Below are 27291 nucleotides of genomic sequence, written 5' to 3'. Positions count from 1 at the left end.
AGGACTTTTTTGTGTGAACATTAGTCAAGGGACCATCGCATCTGTGCTGCAAGTTTTTTTTTTCCTTGATTGTGTTGTTGTTTACTTTGCCATTGTAAGCCTTGACCATCTTGAAAGAGGTGCTGTTCAGGTGCTGTTTTTCTCGTATAGCATGGTAACATTTTTTTTGGAATGTCACAGTTTTTCACTGCCTTGCCTTTGTGGTTATTTGTAGGCGACAGTACTCCTTTGTCTGTGATCTCGCATTCCATCTCCTGTACTCACTTCTTTTGTGACCAGAAATAAATGTATTTCAATTTGTAGGAAGTGTTTTCTCATCTGTGCTGTCCTGTAGCTCAAGGAAACTGCTGAAAGTGGGGAATGTGTGAACAGTTAAACTGAGAAGGAGACAGTTCTAAGCAGAAAGAACAGTGTTGGATTACTGTTATGTTTTAACAAATACTAAAATTCTGGTAGTGGCTTGTAACAAAGGTGGAAGTGCTGCTTGATGTTTTGCCAGTCCAACTTGCTGTGTAAACATGTTCCGAAAGGCACATTTTTACGTAACTTTTTAAAATTAATGTTCTGTGAGAGATGCTTTTGTTGGCTACTCTGTGTGTTCAGTCTGCCCATTGAGTTGGTTACAAATTCTAATTAAGTAGATACGTGACGCTTTGATTGAAAAAGAATGGCATGCATTGCTACAATATTGGGGAACAAGCAAAAATGTTATTTTGTGTTTGAAGCAAGTTAAATGCAAGTCTCAATGACTGGGCAACCATGAAAAATATTAAGGAGAAAGTTGGCATTGTTCACACTTGAAAAAATGGCTTTCTTCTTCTCTACTATGGGGAAAATAACCGTTTTTAGTAGGTTTCAGCAATCTTTTTTCTGTAAATATATTGTTTCAGGTTTTATGCAGTGCATGTAAACAAAGCTAAACATATGTTCTTTCTAGGCATATGAGTGTCAGTAATGAATTGCGCATTAGAACAGAAAATAGTATTTTAAAAAAAATTAAGAATTTTCTGAAATATGCAAAATGTTTGGTTATTCTATTGGCCACTATTAGTGAAAAAAATTTAAGTTTTATCTTGTATAGTAGTCTTGGTACAAAACATAACTATAAACCCTCTAGTTGGGCACCAGAGCATGGCCGCCTATGTATCAGACTAGTTTTGGTCGTTGCTGATGTGTGAACTGAATCCTGACGAAGATCTGCTGCTGCTCGGGTCATCGATAACGTCAACTACAGACAAAAGTGGAGTACTGAAATTTGCGACTTCTTGGAGCACGCGTCGTGCATGCAGAGGCTGCCAAGCGACTTCAACGCTACCAATAAAATGGCTCACCTTGACTGCTCTTAAGCTATACTTCCATGCATCCAAATCTACTTTACTTTTGCATTGAGAAGTGGCCCTGCTCTGTATAGCTTACAGACCCCAATCCCATGTGTTAAGAAAATTGCTTGTAGAAGAGTGACAATTGCTTAAATGTGCTTGGAAAGCCATATAAAAGCATCTAAATATCCTTTATTTTTCTACATATTTCTAAAAAAAGCTGTACTCAAGTTTGATTCATGTTTAGCATCATTGGGTGTAAATAAAAACTCAATTCTCAGGCTCATGAGCTGTTCGAATTGGCAAATTTTTTTCAGCTTCCTGTGCCAGTCCAAAAGAGTCAAACCTGTTTCCAATTATATTTCACTTAAGAGTGGCGTAAGGTCAAATTTTTTATCCCTCTTTCATTTAAAAAGATGGTGGTGATGGGGGCCCTTCAGCATCTCATGTGTTGTACAACTTTGCCATTCTGTTAATGTGTGGTAAAAGCTACTCCTAAACCTACATGTAAACTGCTGTCAATCTGTTCTTTGTCCCTTGTTTAACTTTGTTTCTTTTTGCACTGAATCAAAACAGATGAGGTAGCTAATGTAGTTTATCAACGAAGGTCCAGGATGCTTGCAGTTATTGAACATTGGCTATCTACCAGAGGGTACCAACTTTATTTGATGCTGTGCTCTGTGTTGCAGCTGTTAAGAACAGCTAACAGTTCAGCTGTGAGGTGTCTCCCCTTTTTAATAAACTGATTCCTTACGACTCATTCTCGTAAACTGATCACATTCTCAGAGGAGCAATCTCTGAAACTGAGCTGATGGGCTTTCATAAAAATGGCACTATGACAGGCTTTCTGATTCACAGTCTTTGCGAAAAGCACTTTATTGGATGTGTTTCGCACTGTGCACAATGCAGGAGCAGCCAGAGCAATGGAGAGAACTGCTCGCCGCCCATGCCAGCTCTTCACTCCTTTGTTGACATGCTGGATGCTGCGGCACGCCCTGGATGGTAGGTAACTACTTCGTGGGCATGTCCTGCTCTAGAACAGTGAGTCAAATCATCCTCCATTAACAGTGGGCTAATGTCAGCGTTGGAGTGAAAGCTCCCCCACCCCTGTTACCTCACTTCAATTTGTCATTGAAGGATAGTTGCGTGCAGGGCTGATCAAGGTGCATGTGCATGGAAAATCGCTAATCGCCTTCATCGTACTGTTCACTCCAGTTTCTTTGAAGGCACAAATGGGAGCAAGCCACAAGCCATTGAACATTATTCACCATCGTCTCGGAGATGTGCAATCATTACTTTTTGTTTTCGAGGGGCAGCATAGCCGCGGTCGAGTTTATAACATATCTAACATTTTCGTTGTTTGCGCATTAAAGGGCTGAGGAAACGTCTGCAACTTCCCCTGAAGGGCAATGTTGCCCGAAAAGGGAAAGGCTACTAAAAGGCAAGGACATGGCTGCACAGAATATCTGGGCTTTTCGCGTGCAGCCATGTATCATTGCCTCCACACTTGATTTATTGAAGTGCATCCTTTACTTGTTTTTTCTTCCTTTTGCTTGCTCCTAGTGCAGACTAATTCTTCCTCTGTTTTTTATATCTTTGTTATTCTATTTTAGCAGTACAAATTCTCCAACCTCTGCGGCAGCCCAGCTTGCTGTCATGAAGGTGGAAGACAGCACTGACATCACTTCAGGACCTGGTGCTCTTCAGTGGTGAGTATGGTAGTCTTAATTCATGCCAAATTTTAAAAAGCCCATAGGTGCAGAAACTGTGTTAAAGGTATAGCTATACACAACATACTACAACAAATTACATACTGAAAAGCGTGGTAATAAAATGGCAGACATTAAAGCTTGTGCTGGTTTTATGTGTATTTTGTTTTATTTAGTTACTTATTTTCTATTTACATACTGTGGGCTGCTCTCTGGTGGCTTGGGCAGGAGTGGCCGCAAGAATTGAAAACAAGCCAAGCCAAGCTCATGCTTGTGGATATGTGTTGAAAAAGTCGTTTGAAATAGTCATTTTTAGCTGCGTGTATAACTGCCAAGCATGACCTCCATTTATCTGGGAAAACTGACGCTGGCATACTTGACATACAAACTCGCATACTTGGCACAATGAGCTAGTAGTTGACTGCGAGGTTAATGTCGCCACCTGTATCAGCTGTGTTCCTGTGCTTTCAAATTGACTTTTTGCCTGCTTGTCCAACTTCTGTCTGTATTCTCGCCCACGTATTGTCAGAGCAGCTGCCTTATCTGTTGCCCTTCCTTGCAGCTGGTTGGAGAGTATTGGACTTCAGAGCTGTTTCCCTCTCCTGCTGGAAAAGGGAATCCGTGACCTCAACAGCCTGAAGCAGATTCCCTTCAAGGTACAACTACGTCACTATTGCTGCCATGTTGTGCTGCATACACAAGTGCGCCTTATGCAGGGGCCGTATACGCTCGTTTAATTGGACGCAGGCATCATCTCAGTCCATTGCCAGTCTGATGTATTCCTATATAGCCTGCTGCATTTTTTTTATGCAGCATGTTTGCTGTCGTGCATGAGTGAAATTAAGAGAGCGAGAAAGGGTGGGAGAAAGAAAGGTGGGGTTGGTAACTGGGAAAAAATACCAGTTTGCTACCCTGCATTGGGCGAAGGGATGAGAAGATTCAAATAAAGAGCTGAAAAAAAGGAGGGGGGGGGGGGGGGGGGTTAAATGTTCAAATGTTAAAGGTTAAAATGAAGTAAATGAGGGATTGAGGACTGTGTGCAGCAGACTGTCCATATTGATGAACCTCCTTCTTAGAAAGCGATGAGTGGATGTCTGAGTCACTGAAGGCACCAGCCTTTGTCAGGCTTTTTCGTTGACATTTCATTTGTGCCATGTACATCTATTAGTCTTGAACAAATTTTGTTATGATCCTGAAACGTAATCATTCTTTCGTGCTCTCGCAAGACCTTGAAGCGACTGCGGCTCAAGGAGCATCAGGAGACGGCACTGATCACTGCCATGCGGAGCCTCAACTACGACGATGAGGACGAGGAACTGTTTCCAAGCCAGGTGAGTGGGCCGACAGTGTCGGCCTGAATTTTTATATTTACTACTCTGTTAAGTGTCCATTCTTCCTCCATCATGGTCGGCAAATAGGAATATGCATTGCGTGTCCTTGTTATATTATTTCCGTCGAACCTCATTTCAACAGACTTACATTTAGCAAATTGTCAGATTCAGCAAAGTAAACATAAGGTTGGTTTCTTCAAGCTTTATTTTTTGGGGTGTTGCAACCTTAGTGGTTAAAGGGGCACTGAAGAGGATTCTGAACATGTCTTTTTGCCGCGGGAACTCGATCCACACGTTCGTAGCATTCTTAGAAACAGTAACTTATTGCCCTGTGTGGCCGACTTCCCTAATTAAAACGAATTAACGTCTGGCTCCCGCCTTTTTTTTTAATTCTGCCTCGTACGGTGGGCGGAGTCGACCAACGCGTGGAGCGCCTTTCACCCAGTCCCGTGGAGGCTTTGCTTTCGCTTTATTTTGTTTTTTAGGTTTCCATGAATAAATAGTTTCATTCGCAGATAATATAGCCACAAAATAAGCCCGAAGAAATAAAAATACGCGCGGACTATTTGCTACTACGGACTGCTACGTATTACTCCGCCGATGGCAGAGCGGCAATCCGCCACGGGACTGGGTGAAAGGCGCTCCACGTGTTGGTCGACTCCGCCCACCGTACGAGGCAGAATTTTAAAAAAAAAAGGTGGGAGCCGGACGTTAATTCTATTTAATTGGGAAATCGGCCACACAGGGCAGTAAATCGCAGTTTCTAAGAAAGCTCGGAATGTGTAGATCGAGTTCCCGCGGCAAAAAGACAAGTTCAGATTCCTCTTCAGTGCACCTTTAAGCAGTTAATGCTAGTAGGTTGTTGCTAGCCACTAGATGAGGGTAACGGGCTTAAATTTCTTTTCTGACTTCCAGGAATTTGTAACTGCTTGTTCTTTTTCTTGGAGTGACTTTGAGAATTCACGTTTTTAGAGCCGCCTTGTATTTTTACTTATTCATTATTTTTAAAACAAAGCAAATACTGCAAAAATTCACACTAATGATGTATTTGGCCATTACAGAAATGGTGATTAAAACTGTCTGTCTGTTGAATTGAAATGCTCCTTTTAAACTTCTCTGTGGAAATTGGATATTAAAAGAAAAGTAGCAGTGCTTCATTCATTGCCTGCTTTGCTGCCTGATTTTCTTCTGATTTCATCTTGTGCACCTGTGTACTACATGTGGCATAAATTAAAAGCTTCGTGCAAACTGGTCAGTTAGGCATCACCGCATTAAAAGGAGCACAAAATAGGACGACGGTGACGAGAAGTACAAATGACAGGGCTGGCACTGACTGTCCATTACTGGTGTGGCTGTCAGCTCCTATTTCCTGTCATTCGTGTTTGCCTGTGGTTTGTGCCGTATGCACTGCCTTTAATACCTTTGTGTACTGTACGCTAGGAAGCGCTGTAGAAAGTCATCCTCTGCCTTTATAAATATTTAGTTCGAAACCCTAACACCATGACCTGGTTGCCCCCCCACAAGATAACCTGATAAGTGTCAGCCATGGGATTAACAGAACCAGGATTTGCTTCATTTTATTTTTTGATGCCTATGTCGTTTGATGTCAGACAAATGCCGAGACATCATGTGTATGCATCGATTCCCAAGTCAAAAACCAAGTTTGAATCATTGTATTGTTGTGTTTTTTTATTGCTTGCCCAAGCCTTTCACTGGTAGCATGGCTCCATTGGGGAGCCCTTGCACTGGTAGCAGCCATTTTGCGCGAGCAGCCCAGGGATGAGGCTATGAGCAAAATTCATACTATGTCTTTGAGAACCTTCGTGGCCGCTATTACTGTGGCCGTGCTTCGTGACTGCCATGTTTGCTCTGTGATCTGTTCATGTAGATATGCTTTGTAGCTTCTGTGCTGTCTATCTGACTCTTCATTTGTCAAAGGGACATTGAGAAAAAGTTAAAAGTTGGCCTGTGTGAATTGATTTCCATGGAAAGATTATCCTCATCGCCGACAGAACTTTTATAAGCTAGAAACACCAAAAAATTAAATACAGCTATAGCTGCCACATGCTCTTTTCACAAGCAAACTGCGATGGCACCAAATATGTCTTTGTTTGCGAATGTCTGAGGCTTGACCATACAAGATGTCCACTACCAGGCAGCCCCTACCAGGCAGGCACTACCAGATTTCTCAGCAGTAAACATACCTTTTGTGCCGAAACAGTTGTGCCATCAACAGAGCCACAAAAAAAAAGGATATCGAATTTTGCTAAAAACGAAGATTGCATGAAGCTGTCCTTGAAGTTGTCCTCACTGGTTATTTACCCTTAAGGCACTGCCTCAGAGGTGGAGCTTCTGTGGCTGGTGATGTCCTGGCATTTATTTTTGTAACCGTGAGCTCAAATCAAGTTGGCTCTCATCCCGTTCATTCATCTGCTTAGGAATTACCTGGAGCACAGTCTCAGGGTACGCTGTCCCAGGGAAGCACGGCAAACCTGAGCCAGCAGAGTTGCACGTCCACCTGCAGTACGAAGCATTACCACGTGACCCGCATCCGAGTTGTTCATCCCATTCCGGACCACGATTATTCGTGAGTGCCCAAGACCATGCGCTGCTGTCTGGACTGCGACTTTCTTAGGACTTCTCAACTTGCGGCCATTAGCTGGCGTGCGTTCTTGTTCCATGGTTACATCATGACAGTCGCAATGCTATGTTGTGTCCTTCTATATTTGTCCCCTCTGTTGCACTGTTACCATGGGGTACAAAACCACCTCGCCCAACTAGTTGTTGTGTTGTTCTTTCTTGTCCTTGTTATGTAATATATTGTGTCATAGGGCTGCGTTAGTGCCATTAAGCTTAAAAAAAAAAAATAATGGCGGGGGAAGTGTACTTTGTGCAGCCCCGCAGGACGGAGGTTGCTGCTTGACATCTTTTTTCGTATATTTTGGAGAATTGTGATATTTCTGTTGTTTGTATACTTGGCAAACTGTTTTTGTTTAGGCCTTGTTATAGCTTTGCAGCTTCCTTGTTGTATTTTCACAGGGAAAACATGTACAGTATCTAAGGCTGTCTGTTAACAGGCCTTTGTTTGTACCTTATGAAACAAGGTTTTTGGAATGTTGATGAGATTTTTCGTTTTGTTCGTTACCTTTGCTGAGAAACATTTTTTTGCTAAAAATGTGGAATGACAGCATGTACATACATCCTTTTTGTGTCCTAAGTGGCCTAAGTGCATGCTTCCTTTGTGAAGCTCAGTTATAAGAATATCATGATTTTTATGTTTTCTGTTGATGGCAGAGTTTGTCATTGGTAGAAACTCCATTATTTTTATAGCTCTTTTCTTTGTGCACTTTGTTCTTCACTGTTGCTTGATGAAGTCATGCAGCTAGAAATGAATATGCTTGAGCCAACGAGCTGATGTTTTCTTTTTCTTGTAAATGATGATCCGACGTGGACTGTGCAGTGCGGCAGTAGCCATGGTTTTGGTTGCGATAGTCTAAAGAAAGTGTTCAGAGATTTGTGTTCTCTGTTAAGGTGTCGAGCTTATCATCAATTTTTCCTGTTCACACCTGTATAAGGTACAAAAAGCATTTGTTTTGTTTCTGTTCAATAAACTATCCATCCTGTGTCATTGTGTGCATTTTGAATGGTAGATACTGCTGCACCTTTCACTACAGATCAGGCAAGCTTTTTTATACACTCTGATATTTCTTGATCTTGATATTTTTGTGTGTGAGGAGAATTACTAATGAAAGATTAAGGGAGGAAGTTGTGATTTGGCCTTTGTGTTCTGCTCTTAGTCTGAAGTCTAGAAGCATTTATTTTTTGGGGAGGTCGAGGGTCTGCCAGCTTTTTTTGTAGGCTTGTTTATCTACGGTAGTTGTGGTGATAATTCATGGAGGTGGGCTGAAGCAAAAAGCGTACTGCTTGCCACGTGTACATAGAAAATTAGTTCCTGGCTTGAAACGTCTAAAATATGAATTTTGCGAGAGAAAGTTACTTGAAAGTGTGCATGTGTGAAGCTGATAGGTTTACAAATAGGCACTTGAATGCAGACGCAGTGTGTGTTTTGCAGCGTTATGCCCCATATCGTATGGTTAGGCAGCCTTTGAGCTTTACAGCTATGTAGATAAACCGTATTGGTTTTGTTCTGACAGTCAATCTGCACTTGACATTACAGGCACAAAGCATTAATAGAGCTGTATGGCTCTTTCTTTACAGGAGGAGCTAAAAAACATTGGTTGGACACGTAATTTTGCTCATGTGTTCTTGTGGCTCAAGCATCATATTTATGTTCAAGAAAACTTTGCGCAGAATAACACAAGACGAAAGAGAGAAACACGTACACACACACACGAGTGCAAACTTGCAACTGTATTTCTCGGAAACGATACATCGCCTTAAAAAGCAGAAAGGGCGTCAGCGTACGATAGCCAGTACAACACGTGTGGGAGCACAATGGTACAGCAAAAAATAACATCTGTGATAGGCACAAGACAATTCAAACTCCGCGGAAATTCCCAGAAAGTAGCAACATGAAAGCGGGTTATCGGGCATTTCCGCTTTCTGGGCATTTCTTCTGAGCATTTCCGCGGAGTTTGAATTGTCTTGTGCCTATCACAGATGTTATTTTTTGCTGTACCATTGTGCTCCCACACGTGTTGTACTGGCTATCGTACGCTGACGCCCTTTCTGCTTTTTAAGGCGATGTATCGTTTCCGAGAAATACAGTTGCAAGTTTGCACTCGTGTGTGTGTACGTGTTTCTCTCTTTCGTCTTGTGTTATTCAGCACAAAGTTTTCTTGAATATGTCGCTGCACCAACTGGCCCAACATTCTGCTCTACTAAGAATCATATTTATGGTTTATGGTTTGCTGGGGTTTAATGCCCCAAAGCAACTCTGGCTATGTGGGACACCGTAGTGAAGGCAAGCATCGTGCCAAGACGCCCAGGGACCTGCTCCCGGTTCGTTAAGACATATGTTATTTTTAGTGTGTTAGCACTGAAGCTTCCACAGCTGTGTATTTGTTGTCTCCGAGATCCCTCTGTGTGCCCGCCAGGTTGTGGACAAGCTGCCCTAGGTGGGCCAGCTATGTCACGTGACCTTGTGGCAGTCGCAACCTGCCCACCATAACAGGAGGCAGTTCGGTGATTGGTCACGAGAGGTTGTTCGGGAAGAGCTACTTGGATCTTGTAAGCCCCAACGGTGGAGGCACCTGCCATCGCAGCTAGGGCAGTGGCGCCTCGCTTTACTGGTGCACCACTGCCAGGAGTGGTACGACTCCCACGACCCAATTCCGCATATACGGGCATAAACCAATTTACGCAATCGCATCATACCCTTAACGCGGAGCTTAGGTCCGATTTCGGCCGTTTGGCCTTGAAAATCGAGCCTTGAACCGAAACCGAAGCGCAAGAGCGGCTAGAGCACATATTTCTGAATTGGCGTAACCGCGCTAAATCGTCCGTGATTTTTTTTCATCTTCAGCGGTAAGTAGTGGGTTCACAGATTAGGCTGCGTGGTGCTGAAAATAAGGTACAGCTTCGTGCAAATTGACAGCAGCAGTTTGTACATGTTTCGATTTTAAGACGCGGAATGCCACTACGTTATGGACGCCAATAATTGATCTATAATTATAATGCATATGCTAAAACAGATTTGTTGTGCGATGCGTAGTTGTGCATTGGGCAAATTATTTTTTCAAAGATGAAATTGCATCTCAAAAAACTTTTTTATACGAAACTGCGGATTCTCCTATCGTAAGCTAAAACAAAACGAAAACAAACGTGCCACAAGTGCCTTTCAGTGGTTTTCAAAAGTTTTCAATCGAAATGTGTAATTGAGCCCGGCTTAGATCGGGCGTGTGAGTGCCTCAGTTCCGCTGTAAGCTCCTTGCCTTGACTTTGTGCGCCTGCACAACGAACGCTGCGATTTCTAGAAAGACGTCGGCGGTCTCGGGGTAAGTCATTGACGTCTGCACACGCAGGTTCCCTGTCCACCAAAAAGAAGGCGTCTCGGAGGGGATCTCAAAGTTTCCGGTTGTTTCCACGCGCCGTGGGTTTGATGTCACGAAGAAACACGGCCGATCAGTGCCTTCCCCTTGTTGTCAAAACTAGTCACGTCGCCTTAGCGGTCCTCCCGCTGCATCGCCGAGTAATCCGTAACGGTGACCTCGGTGCACTTGCTCCGTAGACAGCGAGCGGTACCCGATAGTGTATCGATAGAACCGCCTCACCTGTTGCTATATCTGTCTCGTTCAAATCTTTCCACTTTCTCTGAAATGCAGATTAATCGCCTTACACAAATGCACCATCCGTAGCTTGTTTACCGATCAGAGAATGCGTGGCTCGTTTATTATGTAGCGTCATTCTGTTTTTATATGTATTCAGGACACACTTCTAGCAGCGTCGCTGTGTGAACTGCCGAATTCATTTGTTGTTTCACGAGGGGCGATTTTAGTACTCGCCGTTATGGACAATTTTGCCGGCCTGATTAATCGCTAGCAGTCACGTTGCTGTCAAAAGTCACGCAGTCGACAAGAAATTATGCGTGTTTGCTGAAACCTCTATGAATTAGGAATCGACGCACATTTGTCAAGCGAGCTTAAAAAGGCTGTCGCGTTGTTACTTGTTTATTCTCTGGTTCGCAAAGTAGGCGTAAAGCCTGCGATTTAAATAGAATGGTCACTCGATATCGCTGTCTTCGCTGTGCGGCATTTAAGTGTGATGACCGATCCAAATGCCTCTTTCTGCACATTTTATTTTTGTGACTTCGCAGTAGTTAATGCTGCGTGCAGGAACAGCTACGGTCGTAGTACGTAGCGCATTTGCATGCAGTGTTCTTTTGATTTTAACTCCACTACCGTTATTTGCACCGCTGACATGTAATGTAAATCCTATACGAATAAGGTGCACTGCGAAAACTTATTACCCGCCTTCATTTGGAAGCAAGCATAATGGAAGCGTAAACACTTGCACTGAGTCAAGAAATTTTGGGCACCCATATAGATTGAGTTGATTAGAATTTCCTGAATATTAAAATATTCAGGAAATTCTGCACTGGTGATGTGGCTCGTGTCCAAAGAGCACTTCAAACAGCATAACCTGCATGATGAGTAAGAGAGTTGGAACAGCTGTACTACATGCCACAGTGGTAACATCCCGCACAATTCTTGATATCATCTATCGTCAGCTGGTCAGCATGATGAGATGGTAACAACATAGCATGTGTTTTGCAATGTGGCAGTGTTTACCAAGCTACATTTTTCTCTCTCTTTATTTGTTACAAATATTTTATTCCATACAGCACTATTTGCATCTGTAGCTGTTTCAAAAGTTCATGCTAGACGTTGCCTACTTTTGCATGTTTGCTGCAAAAACATTCCCCCATCACACCATTGCAACAACTACTTAGAATGCAAAATGCTGTATAGCATGTCGATATATGAAGTAGCGTTTGATACAGTGATACCAATAGGGTGTGTGATCAGTAGGGCTTGTTTTCGAAAGGAACCACGCTGATTTGGTTTGGTTTGGTTTATTGGGATTTAACGTCCCAAAGCGACTAAGGCTATGAGGGACACCATAGTGAAGGGCTCCGGAAATTTCGACCACCTGGGTTCTTTAACGTGCACTGACATCGCACAGTACAGATTTAAATTTTGAAGCCACACCACCATGGATGCCAAAGGTTAAAAGAAGTTTATGATCACCAACATTTAGCTAAAAAGACCAGGTCTAAAGTTCCCTACTGATTGCCATGTGGCATCCTCATCAGTTTGCTCTGGCAAAGGGCATTTTTGGGAAGGTGGCTTTTCAGGAAGGTGGCTTTTCAGGTAGAAATTGGATGTAACCCGGTGCTTGGCAAATGTACTTTTGGTTTAAAAATTTGGGGAAAAAATTGGGCCTAGCACGAAAATAAAGGGCTTCGTGCATATGATACAAACTGTTTTCTGTCCGTGCTGCGTGAACTAAATTATATGTTTACTTATTCATCACATCATAAGGTATAAGAGTATAAATAAGCCAAAAATGTATTTCATTCCTCAGGGTGTCTAACGAATTGCAGGAAGTGGAAAAATTGGCTTAAGAGTATGGGCATAAGGCACAGATGTTAACACTTGACAGCTATTAAATGTTAAGTGAAGAAGAGCAGTTTTTATTGTAGAGGAGGGGATTGTGTTAAGCTATATTCTGCCATTATGACTACAGCTGTAATGATGGAAGGAGATGCCGGGCAGAACAATTGGCTTATCAGTGCTGCTCACAAGGCACAGATTTTATAATAATAATAATAATAATAATAGAGATTTATTCATCACACCTGACAGCCATCAAAAGTAATGTAAAAGGCCATTTTTATTGTCAGCTGGATTGCACAAATTAATAATGTGCAGTTGAAGTCTCATCTTACTTTTTCTATTCACTTTGTACTAAAAAATGACTTGCTCTAAGGACACACATAGGAATTGTATACTTAATTTGAATTGATAATTTTATTGCTGAAGCTCTCTGACAGCTCCTTGTACTCAATTCTTAAATTCAGGGGAACAAGCTTTATTTGTGGAAAATTATATTAATGGCAGCTTAAATTAAAGGTACTTTACTTGAGAACCTTTGATGTGATGAAAAGAGCAATCTTTTCATGACAAAAGAGCATTTGCAAGCAGCAAAGAAATTAAATTTTAACTCTGGCAGGATATATACACTCTTAATGTAAAGATTTTTTCTATTGATCAAAAAATTGGCATTGTTGTTTCATAGCTGCACTTGTAGAGGTGGTGATTTATTGCTCCCCTGTTGTGCGGGTTCCAATAAGGCTGTGATTGATGGCAGTCATTGTCTTATGTCGCAGCAAGCAGAGGTGAAAAAGAAGTCGGAGCCAATCCCAAGCAATGTGCCAGGATGCACGAACTGCTGGCACAAGTGCTGGAGAACCGAGACCTGTCAAGGGCAGGTGACCTCTTCTCGGTGGAGGACCAAAAGATTGTCGGGGACCTTTCGGAGGTGCTCTCCAAGATCCGTGATATCGCCAGTGGCTCAGACTTTCTGCACAGCGACAACATCCAGAGCGTCGTCGAGATATGCATCACCAGGGTCACATCAGCCATCCGGTGAGACAGGAAATCGCAGTTCGCCACTATAAGCAGGCGTGAAATTTTCATAACTCTGGTGCAACAGAGCACTGCTTACAGTTGTCCAGAACTGTGAAGTTTTGTGCAGTCTGCGAGCGTCAGTGCCTACCTACGCTCTGCACTTATGGATGACAAAAAAAAGTTACATGCAGGTGCAGTAACACTTATCAGGCTCCTAGTCCATTGAAAAAAAAAAAAAAAGACATTTTACAAAATCCTTGTGTGGTACATAAAATTGATTGCATATGCCAAAAGCAATGCTGAGAAACCGGTGACATGATCAATGTATTTCCTCTTTGCTATCTCAGGTTTGATGATGCACAGCAGCTTCTTTCAATTGCAGTCACCAGATAATGTGTTAATTTGACCTGCAGTAAAAATATTGTTATATCTGATTAGTGTTGTTGCCAAAGAAAATAGCTGAGAAATCTGGCCCCCTAGTGCTAGAATAGCACAGTAAAAAGCGAATCACAAGAAAGAACACAGAATTTGCACTGGCTACTGCAAAGTTGTTATTTCAAAAAGCAGCTGGTTGTAAACATATTCGGGTACAAACACACAAAACAAAAATAAGCGTATCATCGTGTTTTTGGCAAATGGCTCATGAAATGAGCATAGTAGCAATGGAACCTTATTGACTTGCCCAAATTTCTGTACTGATGCAAATCTGAGGCTTCGTTCAAATTTTTATTGTGCTTTCTACGTACCTAAATGACGAAGCCTTACTCCTACTGTATGCAGAGACACGGGCACCATAGAGCAGCATGCTCACGCACTGGTGGCATTATTGGAGTCCTGCTTGAACCACGACCTGCGCCCTTCCTCTAAGGATGAAGACCCACCACATGCCAAGATTGCTTCTGATATCGTCAGTTGCATCTTTCTGGTATGTGTGTGCATGCCACTGTTCTAGCCTGCAAACAGAAGGCGTAGCATTGCATGATGCTTTCTTTTATGTTGTGTTTGTATGCAGAATGCTTATAATTGCACCCTGAGTGCTTCTTACAATCCTTGCCCTCACACCATACTCACCATACTACTGTATTCAGTAGAGCATGCAGGGCTGAGGTAGCTTAGCATAGGTGTAAATATTTACACCTACTCATTTTCACAGGCCGTAGTAGTTTACGTGAGTTGTAACTATGCATTTTATTTTAAATGGACATCAATTATTTTCTCTCTAAAGTTGAGAGAAAGCAAGTCTGCGAGCTGACCGACAATGATGTGCTCACACTCTGATAATTTTGTCTTGAGGGAGGGTTCAGAGCAGTAGCAGTGATTTTTGGCACCCCCCCCCCCCCCCCCCCCCAAGGAAAAATAAATAAATGAAACACTTTTCTGAACTTGAAAAAAGAAATTTTGAAGCGTATCTTCAAAGGACTTTTGTGTGTTTGCCAACATGTATCTTGGTTTTGGACCCCACACTAGCCTCATTCGGGAGTACTAACACTGTTTGGTAATTTGTATGACATATACAGAAATGAAATCAAATCAAAACTACTTCTGAACATAACTTCAAAAATTTGCCTATAGTGCTTGAAAGGAACTGATTGTGAAGTGGATACATACATTGGAAGCTGTATTTTTTGTGCAGTCAAATGCATGTGAGCACTGCTGTAGAGGATATAATATACCAGTGCAAATGCAGAGTTCTTAAACTGAAACCACATCAATTTTTCTCATTTCATTTTTTTTTTCTTTAAATTCTTGAAGGGAAACTGTTTATATAACTATAAAATACAGGGCAACAGAGGCATTTATTTTGTATACTTTGTGGACCAAAATTTGATTAATTCCATTGTAGACTTGTTTTTTGCGAAGTTTAAATGTTTTCATCACAGAAAAAAAAAATCAGCTTTGTGCTACAAAAAGAAAGAAGCCTTTCAAGGGGACTTTCTTCTTTAAAATTATTTACCATAAATTTACCGATTCTTTCCGCATTTGGAAGCCGGATGCTTTTGCACGCTTGTCTGTTATTTAATAATGAATGATAGTTTTTGATGGATTTTTTAATGATGGTTTGCCTAGTTAAATGCGCGCACTTCCCCCCTTCCAGCGTTTGTACAGTGCTTCAATACTTTCATCGAGATTGTGCAAGAAGAACAAAACTTGGCAGACATGCATACAGTGCTAATAGATGTCAACCCAAAAAATTTTATTCTTGCGGGGCGGATGGTTTAAATTGTCACTTTTTAGCCCTCTATCCCCTGTAAGTGAACAGCACACGTCAGTTATAGAAAACGTGAGTGCTTGCGTACTCTTCTTGATTACACATCAGTTATAGAAAATGTGACTGCTTGTGCGTACTCTTTTTGCAGAATCACAACAAAAAGTCAGTGATGAAGCTGGCACTCCCCGTGGCAATCAAGTTTCTCCACCGAGGCAACAAGGAATTGAGTCACAACCTCTCGCGCTATCTCTCCCTGGCTGCTGTCAACAATGCTGATCTGCTGTCCCCACACGTGCAGCCAATTGTGGACAGCGTTATCAGTGGTATGTGTGCGCTGGCTGCGTTTTTCCGGTTGAACATTGCTATGGTATGATGCAAGATTCTTTGTAATTGCAGAGTATTACCGGTGCTAGTACTGTAGTCTGGAATTTGACAAAATACTGGTTAGTGGGAGAAATGTGTGTTGTGAAAAACATTTACGAATGGAAGAGAGAAGATCAATTGAAAAAAGCTTGAGCATGTTTTAGCTCCCTGTACAAGCACCTTGCTCACAATAAACAAACAGATTTTCGCGGTTGTTTTTTTTCCTTCTGCCCACAACAAACTGTGCCAGTGTTAAAGCTTTTTTTTTTGCTCTTTATACCATCTATAGAAACTCACAATGTAGAAACACCTTTCTTTGCAGTTGTTTTGAATTCGTACCATTTTTATCCTAAGAAAAATACATTGCAAGTTTTTTGGACAAGAAACAGGTTCAAATGTTGAACAGAATTTACACTGTATTGCATTTGAGCTTTGAGTAGAGCTATGCTGGTGTACCTACTCCTGTGGCATTCTTGCAGCATTCTCATTACATTCTTACTAATGTAGCTGTCCTGTTTGGTATGAGTAACAGACTGGATATAGGACTGTTCAGAAACCTTTGTTCATAAGCAAAAAATTACTCGCATTTTGAAAGATGACAGTTTTGTAAAAAAAGAAGAATGCAGTGTTACCACATTACCACTTATGCCAAGCCAAAATGTGCCAGGATTTGTGCATTATCTCTGCTTTTGGACCTACAAAAAAACTTAATTTTACTTTGCGATACATATGTTTCTTGACGGTGAGTTAAAGCAATAATGGTGGTTTAAAACCAAGCTTTGACACTGATGGCCAGTCATCCTGCCAGGTTATCATCCTGCGAAGCCATGTTTGTCATAGCCTGACCTTGCTCTTATGATCAGAAATATATAGTCACACAGCCACGTGTTCTGGTGCTGACACTAACACACATGAAGGCCATGCAGTGGAACTGACATGGTGCACCAAAATATCAATAGACTGAGGAGTGATGCCTCTCCCACACACATTCCCACATTGGGCTTAGTTCTCCTATCTTGGCAATCTCAAAACATTTGGTTGAAGCCAGCAGAATTAACTTTGACTTTAAATCACCTCAGTTTGCACATACGTGCTGCTGTGCTACACATTTTATCGACACAGTAAGAAAGCCAGGAGCTACAAACAAGCTGTTGCGATAGGATGTGGAAATCTGCATGAAACGCTGTCTTGTGCTTAGTCTGGCTGAAGTGTCCTCTTTGATTGCGTTACCTTGCTTTTGAACTTGAACGACATACAGTCGCGTGCAAAAAATATTAGCACAGATCACTGGCGGTTAGAATTCGTATATCTCACCACGCGGCGCTGCGGTACGCAGACCTGCCTAACGGGCCGTTTCCATGTTTGCAGCCTAGGGGGGGATGGCAGGATGTAAGCTTTATCAAGCGTGCACCGCCCGAGCGTAGAAGTGCCGACCCTACGTGACTGTGCTTGCAGCATTTATTTTCGCTCGGTTATCATGAACAAAGATGGTTTCTTTTTATTACTGTTTTTTTATGCCCGCGATGGTTTTTCAAAAGGAACTCGCGGGAACAATAGATGATAGCGCTGCTTTTAGCCAGTAATTTTGCTGTCCGTGTCAGTCCGCTGAACCCCCCTAATACTGTAGAATGGGAACGGCCCGGCACTCTCGTTATCAGCCTCTTCGCCACCCGCAGCGCCACGCGTTGTCATTCCGTCGCTCTGGTGTTCCGTCATGTGTGCTAATCTTTTTTACCCGCGACTGTACTTGAACGACCTACCTCATGGCCCTCTTGCAAGGAAGCAAACTGAACTTGATGCCTTGCTTTGTCACTGCAGGAACATTGTGCCTGCTTGCTGCATTGCAAGCACTCTGCATCTGCTCACACTAGACTGTACACTGCTGCAGCTTTCATTTAGTTCTGTGAAGTCAGGACGCATGCTCTGAAAGTTTAAGAGAGCTGTAACCAAAGCTCCAGGCAGTTGCGAGTCGCATTGAACAGTAATGTGTGGAATTAATTGTAGGCCTAAGCAGACCTCAGTCACTCACTTGCAAATTAGGCAGGTGAGGCCTGGGCTTATTCATTCGGGGTAAGCATATCTAGCACCCTTGCAATTGCACAAAAGCAAAATACTGCTTGTCTGGTCATTTAATCTTTCTGCCATGAGGCAAAATTTTATTCAATCTTCAGCTATAAAATGGGCTGCGTTACTTTTGCATAATTTATTGTAATAATTTTTGTATTGCTGTTCTAAAGGTGCATTCAGGTGGTTTATTAGGGAGTCCCGATTCATTACGATTGTACAAGCTCAGTTTTGGATGTTGTTGTGCTGCAGTTTTTGGGGGTGTTGGTCTTGGTGCAGCGAAAGAATGGTGTAGATTTGCAAGTTTTGGAGCTCGAGATTAGCACATGCAGCTGGGCTGCCTGTTGGCGAGGAGAAGCCACAGCAAGTGTGCCAGCCTGAATGTGCTGACATGTGGTGCAGGAAACTATGCCCTGGCCCGGGTCCTGCCTTCCATCTATGTTGTGAAGAAGGAGCCCATCCACGACCACCTGATGGCGCTGATTTCATTGCTGCCCCTTTGCGAGAGCTCGGACAAGCTAAACCTGCTCGCCCTTTTTGAGCTGGTGGCCAAGCACAAGCCTTCCGTGAGTTACTTTGCCTACACATGCCTGCTTTTTTTTCTCTCAGCTTTGTATTCAGTGTGGCTAATCTTGCAAGCTTCCGCCCCCAACATGTGCAGCTGCTGGAGAGCAATGTGCCTCAGCTGAGTAGCTGCCTGGGAAGCCCCACGACGACAGGCTCTGTGCTGAAGATCTTCCAGGAGCTGGCCGCTGCGAAGCCTCAGCTGTTTGCCGAGTACCTGCCCAAGATGAAGGCGGTGGCCCTAGCCCAGCCAGTCCACCTCACCCTGGTGGCGCACATCATGGCCACCGTGGGACGCCTGAGCGCAGTCAGTTTCTCTCTCTTCCCACGCATTCATTTTTCATTGTTGCCACTGTATGTCTGGCACCGGGTCGTTGGATATTTGCTTTGTAATTTGTGTACTTTTCAATAACTAGCAGGTGGCTGTAGTACCATAAGATGGAATGCTGCGAGCATTTGTGTGATTCGCGCATGTTTTTTCTCCAAGTTAAGGCTTCAAAAGGGGGGTATGCAAATTGCGTGCAGATTTTGCAAACACATCCTAAAAAACTACAGAGGTCATAAAGTGAAAATGAGTAGCGTATATTTCCACCTCAACTTCCATCCCTCACTGGCAAAAAAAAAAGAAAAGTAGAGTTCTATATAAAATGCAAACCCCCTCCTGCCCTGCCCCAGGTTATGTAGTTCCCCTCGGGATGGCATGACGGCATGAGTGCAGATCAGAGCAATAAACATGCAAAGATTTAATCACGAAGCTAGCAGTTAGGGGCAAATGGAGATAAAAAGCTATAAAATGGTGCCCTTACCTGCGGCCCAGCAGACTAGCGGCAAACTGAACAGCAAACGGTTCAATAGTTATGGATTCCAGCGTGTGCCGGAGGTTAGCTCTCGCGCCTGTTCGTCCGAGAAAGCAACTGTCTGCGCGAGTGAGCTGAGGAAATTAAGTAGCTCACAATTTGTAATACTACTACTACTACTACTACTACTACTACTACTACTACTACAACATACTACTACCACTACTACTATGACACAAAACCCAGGAATGGGTGCTTGACAGCTGTCGCTGTAAAATGTTCGAATTACTGAGTGTCCCCCCAAAAAAACTTACCGCTTTCATCAGGGCGAAGTCATTTGATGAAAAAGTCTGGGAAATGTTTGATTGCTTTTAAGAAGAGAACGACTTGTCAGTGATTTTCACATTTTCATCAATGCTTTATTGCCTGCAAGCTGCCGAGAGCATCAAAGCAGAACTGCTTCAAAGTGGTAAGAGCCTCCCTGGAACCCTTCACGGTGCGACGCGGTAGCAATGGAGCTCCACTCGCTGTTGTGACGCACCCCTCAGAGGCAGCAGTGGGGGCCTCACTGCACAAACTGCAAATGGCATGTGATGATTGCGCAGCTTCAGCACACTTGAAGAAGGAAGAACCACATGGAGAGAAACGCTGGGCGGTGCTGAAACGGCGAGAAAAAAAATGGTGGACGATTTAACATGGATAGGCGAAATGTAAATGGGTGCGCTAGCACTTCGGTTTCAGTTTGAGACTTGGTTTTTCAAGGTCATGCAAGCTTCGGACAAAGATTGGCGAATCGATCGCCTGATGTAGCACACACATTTGAGGCACACAAGTGACTCTGCAGCATGGAATTCAGATTACAGTAGGGCTGTTTGGACAATCGCTTGCCGCGCTGGTCATACCTGGAAACGGCCTCCATTGAGCCCATTCGAATTAACCAATGTGAGACCCGCAGCATCCGAATTAACAACCATATGATGCCATAGACTTGCGTGGGTGTGGGCTGGGACCGAAGCAGCAGTTAGAATTATCCGGATTTCTGAATTAATGAGGGTCAAATAATGAGCTTTTACTGTATAAGATCTCTAAGAATGTGGTATCAGTACATTTTTCTTGTATTCTCTGCAGAAGTACACCGCAGAAACCAATCATCTTGCAGCCCTTTAGAGGGGGCCTTTTTGGACATTAAAAATGTGAAGAAAACAAATCTTTGTTGATTCACTGAAGTGCATTGAGGAGGTGATCCAGAGGTAAGGCCAAGAGCTACAGATCTGAACAGAAGCTGCAAAAATCTGCATACAGAAAGCCAAATGACTGCTTATTTTTAGTCATTGGCGGATCCGTTTTGTGCGAACCTTTGTGTCCCCTCTCGTACCCTGTGTGTTTTTCTGCTGTAGGCTTATTTTTGTCTCCAAAAGAAGCAAAGTGCATGGTGTGAAGTGGTGCACGCGCAATGTGCAGGAACGTGCCCAGGAGTGTCTCGAGTTCCTGGTCAGCCAGCTGTCCAAAGGTGATCACAACACCCAGCTTGCTCTGCTTCGGGAAGCCAAGCACCTGGGAGATGCCTTTCCCGCACTGCTCGCCCCTTGCCTACCACAGGTACCCACGTCTCATAGGACGGCATGACCAGACTTATTAGAAACAACCTTTTTTCCAAAACCAGGCTCCAACTTTCCCGGGAGGTTTCTTGCTTTCACATTCTTCTGTGTGGAATGGATAAACTTGATCTTTAATTATTGAACAAAATGTTTAACTCGCGTTGTGATTCTACTTCATTCTTCTACTCTACTCTACTCTACTCTACTCAGGAGTTTCAGCTTCAGTCTTCCATTGTGGTTTCTCTAGCCAGTGACGCACGAGTAGCATTGACCACATGCTGTATGAAAGAATGGTCACACCATATCGTACATTTCTTTCTGCTGCCCCCCTTAAACTGCAATGCATATATGCTTGCTCCTAAGCTCATGACAGTAGCTCATTTTGTGCACCTTACAAAAGCTCTGCGCCCATCTTGTGATGCCAAGCTATTGTCTTTTTTAGCGCAATTCCCTTGTTTAAGTAGGCTGTGAAAAAATTTTGCTGCAGGTCTGTTATGTGCACCAGCAAATGCTATGTTAGGATTCATGGTGACCACTTGCATGAGCATATTTTGATGAAAGGAACCCAATCAATATACTGGTCTCTGTATCACTTTAATGCAGCATACAAAGGGCAAAACTTTGTATTTTGTTGTTTTTGTGGGGGCATCATTAGCGCGCAGTGAGCAGGATGGAATGGTCACTCTGGTCTATTTATGGACATGCATTCCTTTTCTAACAAATTGCAGGGACCTAGCAAATAAATGGACATTTGATCTCTTCTGCTGTGTAGCAGTTCCTAGTTGTGGCACTTAGATGATGACTCTCAAAACTGAAGCTTTCAAATCTAGCCAGACTGCTTTTGTGCCATAAACTTATGTTTGAATTTGGACACTTTAATTAATGCTCAGGGCGGAGCACTTATCCTGAAATGACTCTGCAACTTTATTCTGTCTGCATAAGTCTGGATTGCTTGAAACATATGCCCCTTAGCTGTCATTAAGTAACTGGGCATGGAGTTCGTGGCAATTAGGAAGGGGCAGTTTTGTGAAGAAAATTGGTCACAAACCATTTCTTTTAAGAGCTGCTCTGGTAGTTTTTTTAGTGTTCTATTAGCTGCTAGTTTTTCTCCAGAATTCTGTTTCATTGATTTGTGTCAAACATGTTATTGAATACATAGTTATCAAAACAGTTTTGACTACCTGAAGGATAAATGTTAATGTGGCCGCATACTTTGGTTTCATTGGGCACTTTATTGTATCTTCAGACTGTTGAGCCGGAGTCGGGCCACTTTTTTTGTGCTTTTGTTTATTACTAACTTGTGCATGTTTTTCTCAATAATAATTCGCCTTAAATCAATGTAGCATGTGTTCCTTACAAACAAGTGCAATCAACTAGCGTCAGTCTTTCTGGCTTCTCAGTTAAGGCTTGAAATGAAAGTTAAGAAAACGGGTAGAGGGGTGTTGCCTTCATGTGTCCTAGTTTTTTGTTGTTGCATTACAAAGAGACTCATTCCCTCACGCAATCTACCTGAGGAATAGCAAAGAAGGCTTGGAAACCAGGACCCCAGTAAGAAAACCTCACTTGCCCTTTCAGATCTGCAGTCAACTTCCTGAGCCAGTGGCGTCATCAACGATTCGCTTCTACCTGCACCAGCTGAAGGCAGATGCTGCCACAGCAGCACACAGGTGCGCTCCTTGTCTTTTTACACTTTTTATGCATCTGTTTTCTTGGGGCACAAGTATGTTGTGTGCTTAAAATTTGTGCATGTCCTGAGATTTAAGTGGTGAGTCCAAACTCTTCAATTTCAGTGTCACAAATGTAAGCATACGTTGGCACACATTCAGCAGTAGCCTAATGGCACAGAGAGTGAAGTAGCTTCTTGCGTCGGCATTTTAGCGCATTAAAATGTGTGCTGGTTTTATGCTCCTACTATTTGTATTTTGCAAGTATATTTTGTATGTGCCATGAGAGAATAAGATGTGACAAGCAGCTGTCTGCTCACACTAGGCAGTGGTACAAGCTTATGCCACATCTTTTCCAGGGCACAAGTGGTGAACAGGACGGGAGGGGTCACGATTGTCAAAGTTGGGGGTAGCCGGCATGACATTTCGTCCAACCGTGGAGCAACCATGCCAGCAGTGCCAACGGGGCGTGCCCCAGCGGGTGTCATCAGCCAGCAGGCTCCGAGAGCAGCCAGCATTCTGGGCTCCTCCTCGCAGGAAGCCAATGCCCGCTCTTTGGGCCACCTGGGCTCAGGGCAGCTCGCCCATCGGAGCATGACCCGGCTGCCCTCTGCAAATCACATGCACCACGGTACATAGTTCGCTTCGATCTATAGGTTGCTCTACCAGGGCCCTGTTGGTCTAAGGAGTTGTGATTTGATGAGATTTACTTGAAACTTTTTTGTTTCTTATTCACGGTTGATAGTCATTGATGCCACAATCGTTTAGTTTGACACGGTTTTAAAGTGGTCTCTTTAGTCCGAATTTTCTCGGGGGTTTATGTCTACAAGAAGGCGGAATGAAATACAAGAGCTTAGCTATTGAAAAGATGAGGGTAGGGGATTGAGGGGCTCATTATGAAGGAAGGCCTATGAAGGAAGCCAATAGTCATGAAGCCAAGGAAAGCGTAGGGGATTGTTTATATCTTTATTTAAATTTTAAAAAATAAAGATATAAACATTCCCTCATGCTTTTCTTCGCTTCAATGACTATTGGCTTCCTTAATTTGTAAGTGCTTAGCTAGGCACTTGTCATTTCTGTTGGAAAGTGATGATCACACCAAGAAAATTTTATTGGTCTTGTTTGTGCAAAATGAATTGCATTAGGTAGTACAAACTGGTGCAGTCCTCACATGGTGTGCATAATGCGGTGGTTTATTCTGACATTCAAGGCAGTTACTTAAAAAATGCTCCTCTTTGCACATGTGCAGCATGCTTTTGAGAAGTGAAATACTCATTGGAGGAAAGGAATGTGTGGGGACATTTCTTTTTAAGCACATCAATATTTCTTCTAGGATGATTTTGGTGAAGCTGTGTGGCACATCTTCAACACATATCAGCTCCAGCTTTGCAAAAGTTTGATAGGGCACCAGTGTGTATGCCTGCATGCTCGTAACATGTTCTAACTGAATGAGCATTGCTTCTAGCATGAAATGCAGGGAGGAATATCTATGCGTATTTTTTCCATCACAGAGGCCAGTACTTTTTCATATTAAGTGCCCATTTCATGTACCATACATCCGACATATGCTTGCTTGCTCCCGTTCCTGCGATCTCTCTCTTACGTCTTGCTGCAGCTCCCCATGCACAGAGCAACAGCCGGCTAAGCTCTCCCTGTGGCTTGCACATGAGCATGTCTAAGTTGAGCTCTAACTCGCCCGTCAACCGGAGCCTCTCCGCACTCAACAGCCGCCACAACCTGAGCTCAATGCCAGCACCAGCAGCGCACACGAGTCGAGTGTCCAGCTGCGGTGTCACTGTCACAACCACTTCAGCCCACAAGAGCATGAGGTGGGTGCCCCCTTACTGGCTATGTAAATCAGTAAATTGGTTTTTGAGGAAAGGAAATGGCACAGTATCTGTCACACATATCTCGGCGAGGAGAAAGGATAAGTCTGTTGCCGTTTGAAGTCCTCTGAGAGGTGCTACTTCATGGTAGGTTCAGCATACCACGGCATATTTGGTATCAAAGCTTGCCTTGCCTGTGGAGCTCTATGGCTAAAAATGTAGAATGCCGTATCATGGCGAATAGTGCAACACATTATCTGTGTGTCTTGTCTGTGAAATATGCGTTTTTTGCTTGATCACTAATGCATGATGGTTTGCTTTCTTTAACAAAAGAGGCACATTCATCTCAACTGCTGACAGTTGCTGACTGGAGCTTTTGCAAACGCAGCATTCCAACGCTGATTGAGGAGGCGCAGCCGTCGCCAGTGATCGGCCGCCACCCCGTCCTAACTGTGTCCATAACGAGCAATGTGGCGAGGCGAGGACCAGCCGATCTGGGCAGCAGGGCCCTTGAGGGGGGCTCCTCTCCAAAGGGTACAGTGCCCAGTCCTTCTCCACCCCCACTGGGACCCACCCCTTCATGCTCCTCGTCCTCTGCCACACCCCCTCCCTACGTGGAGGGTGGAACCTCCTCTTCCTCACGCCTGGGCGCACCCCACAGCGGCTCGCTCAGCTCAGGCTGCAACCAGCAGCTGCTGAAGGGCAGTGGCGGCGGCACCAGCTCAGCGACCGAAGATGAAGCCGTGCCTGTGGTGACACGCAAGGTGGTACAGCCCAATGCACAGGTGCGTGGGCCAGATTTGGGGGGGAAGTCTGTGTGGCAGCATGGTAAAATAAGGTTGCATGCTTGGCACTCATGTCACATCCTATTCGTGTTCACTTTAGAATAAACTACTTTATTTAGACTTCCAAAGTAGCACTGTATCACCTGATGGCCTTCTCTCATATTTATAACGAGCCCCTCATTCCCCTTCCCTTGTTTGCTTAATTGCTTAGCGAGAGCCTCGGTTCTGGCAGCCTTGACGCCATAGGAAGCATAAGAGGGTTCTCACAGCTTCCACCCTCGCCGTTCAATGGCGTTCTACGTCACACCAGCGGTAACTCAGGACGTTCCACGTCCGCCGCTTACGAACGTGGGTGGCGCTGATGAACACTCTCAAGGTTAGGTTATTTGTAAACATAAATACCCCCGAAAGGAGAAGGTTTGACAGCCGTCGCCGTAGCTCAGAGGTAGAGCACCGGACACGTAATTCGGAGGTCGTGGGTTCGGATCCCACCGGCGGCATGTGGTTGTTTTTTCTTCTGCTTTTCTAATCAATTAGCTTTAAGCAACAACATATTCAGTAATATTCTTACTTGATCAACACCAAAAAAATAAATTAATTAAAAAACAAATCCCCTGTGCTCCTTGGTTTCTGTGGCTGTTGGCTTCTGTCCACAACACTAGTTAGTTCCATCACTGCTAAAATCTTCATCTGTATAAATTAAGCAACTTTGTTGTGTTTAGGTTAGACACCATGTATACTTGTAGCATTTTCTTTTTTTACCGGTTTTCCTTTCAGCATGGTTATCCAAAACAACTTTTCGGCAGCATGGCAGTATTACCTAACTTCAGTAATACCTTACTTTGTTTATTTTTTGTGCGGCAAGACAAAACAAAGACATACAATAGCACTGACCTGCGGCCATGCTTTACAGCCAAGCCCGGAGATATCGAATTCGAAGGGGATCATGAAATATAGAAAAGCTTTGATGTAACCTAGAAGCAAGAATACATTGCACCCACACTTGATGCATTCTTGCAGTGACGTGCAGTGCACTGCTCGCTAGGCACTTCTGCACCTAATCTGCTTTGCATCGAATCTGCAGTGGAAAATGGTTTGGAACTAGCCACTGCCTGTCATAAGATGTTTGATCCTGTTACTAGTAAACTGTAAATGCAAAAATCTCACTAAAACTAAGGTACAGTTGGTTTCAAGCAGTGACTTCAGAAGCGAAACATGCCTTGTGAAGGCTGCTGCAAGGGCCTAGGTTCACCGCATGAGAGCAATAGGGTGTGAAAAATAAGTACAAGGGACCGCAAGTCACCCACAATACTCCTCAGCGTTCACCTTGTAAAGCGGTTTCACAGTGCCAGCACTGCCAGCAGCTGCCTAAGGCTGTGCAGTCGATCAGTCTCCACAAGTGAAAAGGGCTCAAAGAGCACTATTAGAAGCGACACTTAAGGGGCGCGGCCCACAGTTCGATTATCGAATGTTCCACTGGACGCAATTTTTATATGCATGAACAGTAGTGCTATAGTTTTGCATGGGATTTTCTAGGGGATGTTCTGATTCGATATAAACAATAATGGGATCTATTCAGGCTTGATATCTCTTGGCTCAACTCTACTTGCATGTAGGTGTATGGGAGTAAAGGATAATGAAAGCAAAATATATTAAAAGGTAAAGAGAGTAAGAAAAGTGTAGAGATAATGACAGTTCAAGAAACACTAGGAAGTGATTTCGTCCACCCTGCTCTTATAGGGTATCAGCCCAAGTGTGTATGCTGGTTGCTATCATTCCTGTAAGGCAGATGAATTAGAATTGGTCAAGGGGCTACTGGTCATACAGCGTGTAGTTGTATGTACTGGTCATGCAGCTTCAGAGCTCTGAAAACTAAGAATATTCATTAAAATTTGTTTTTTTTTTTAGCTTTCTTCTTCACGGTGTAAAATACTTGCGACTAGTTTAGTTTTTCTGGCATCACTTTTCGA

At 43.5% G+C, this 27291-nt stretch overlaps 2 protein-coding genes across 5 annotated transcripts in view; both read left to right on the top strand.

Moving 5' to 3' along the window:
• LOC149364863 (uncharacterized) overlaps window positions 1-7987 on the top strand; it is a 39077-nt gene extending 31090 nt beyond the window's left edge. For 2 of the 3 annotated variants that reach the window (XM_089574804.1, XM_089574806.1), the window contains exons 12-16: window positions 2229-2321; window positions 2933-3028; window positions 3591-3684; window positions 4255-4359; window positions 6798-7987. In XM_089574804.1, coding sequence (XP_089430930.1) covers window positions 2229-2321; window positions 2933-3028; window positions 3591-3684; window positions 4255-4359; window positions 6798-6950 — 541 coding nt within the window. In that variant the 3' untranslated portion in view covers window positions 6951-7987. The remainder of the gene's footprint in view (window positions 1-2228; window positions 2322-2932; window positions 3029-3590; window positions 3685-4254; window positions 4360-6797) is intronic. The other variant, XM_089574805.1, reaches the window with a different exon arrangement.
• A 2139-nt stretch (window positions 7988-10126) lies between these two features.
• Window positions 10127-27291, top strand: part of melt (ventricular zone expressed PH domain-containing protein melted) — a 36170-nt gene continuing 19005 nt past the window's right edge. For both annotated transcript variants that reach the window (XM_089574802.1, XM_089574801.1), the window contains exons 1-11: window positions 10127-10316; window positions 13211-13469; window positions 14232-14376; window positions 15809-15983; window positions 18490-18653; window positions 18749-18958; window positions 20910-21047; window positions 22622-22713; window positions 23070-23341; window positions 24326-24539; window positions 24925-25321. In XM_089574802.1, the coding sequence (XP_089430928.1) occupies window positions 13261-13469; window positions 14232-14376; window positions 15809-15983; window positions 18490-18653; window positions 18749-18958; window positions 20910-21047; window positions 22622-22713; window positions 23070-23341; window positions 24326-24539; window positions 24925-25321 (2016 nt within the window). In that variant the 5' untranslated portion in view covers window positions 10127-10316; window positions 13211-13260. The remainder of the gene's footprint in view (window positions 10317-13210; window positions 13470-14231; window positions 14377-15808; window positions 15984-18489; window positions 18654-18748; window positions 18959-20909; window positions 21048-22621; window positions 22714-23069; window positions 23342-24325; window positions 24540-24924; window positions 25322-27291) is intronic.

The sequence above is a fragment of the Amblyomma mixtum genome, chromosome 2 (assembly GCF_055824585.1).
Source record: "Amblyomma mixtum isolate Tamu chromosome 2, ASM5582458v1, whole genome shotgun sequence".
Classification (NCBI taxonomy): Eukaryota; Metazoa; Arthropoda; class Arachnida; order Ixodida; family Ixodidae; genus Amblyomma; species Amblyomma mixtum.
This window is presented reverse-complemented; position numbering and strand designations above follow the sequence as displayed.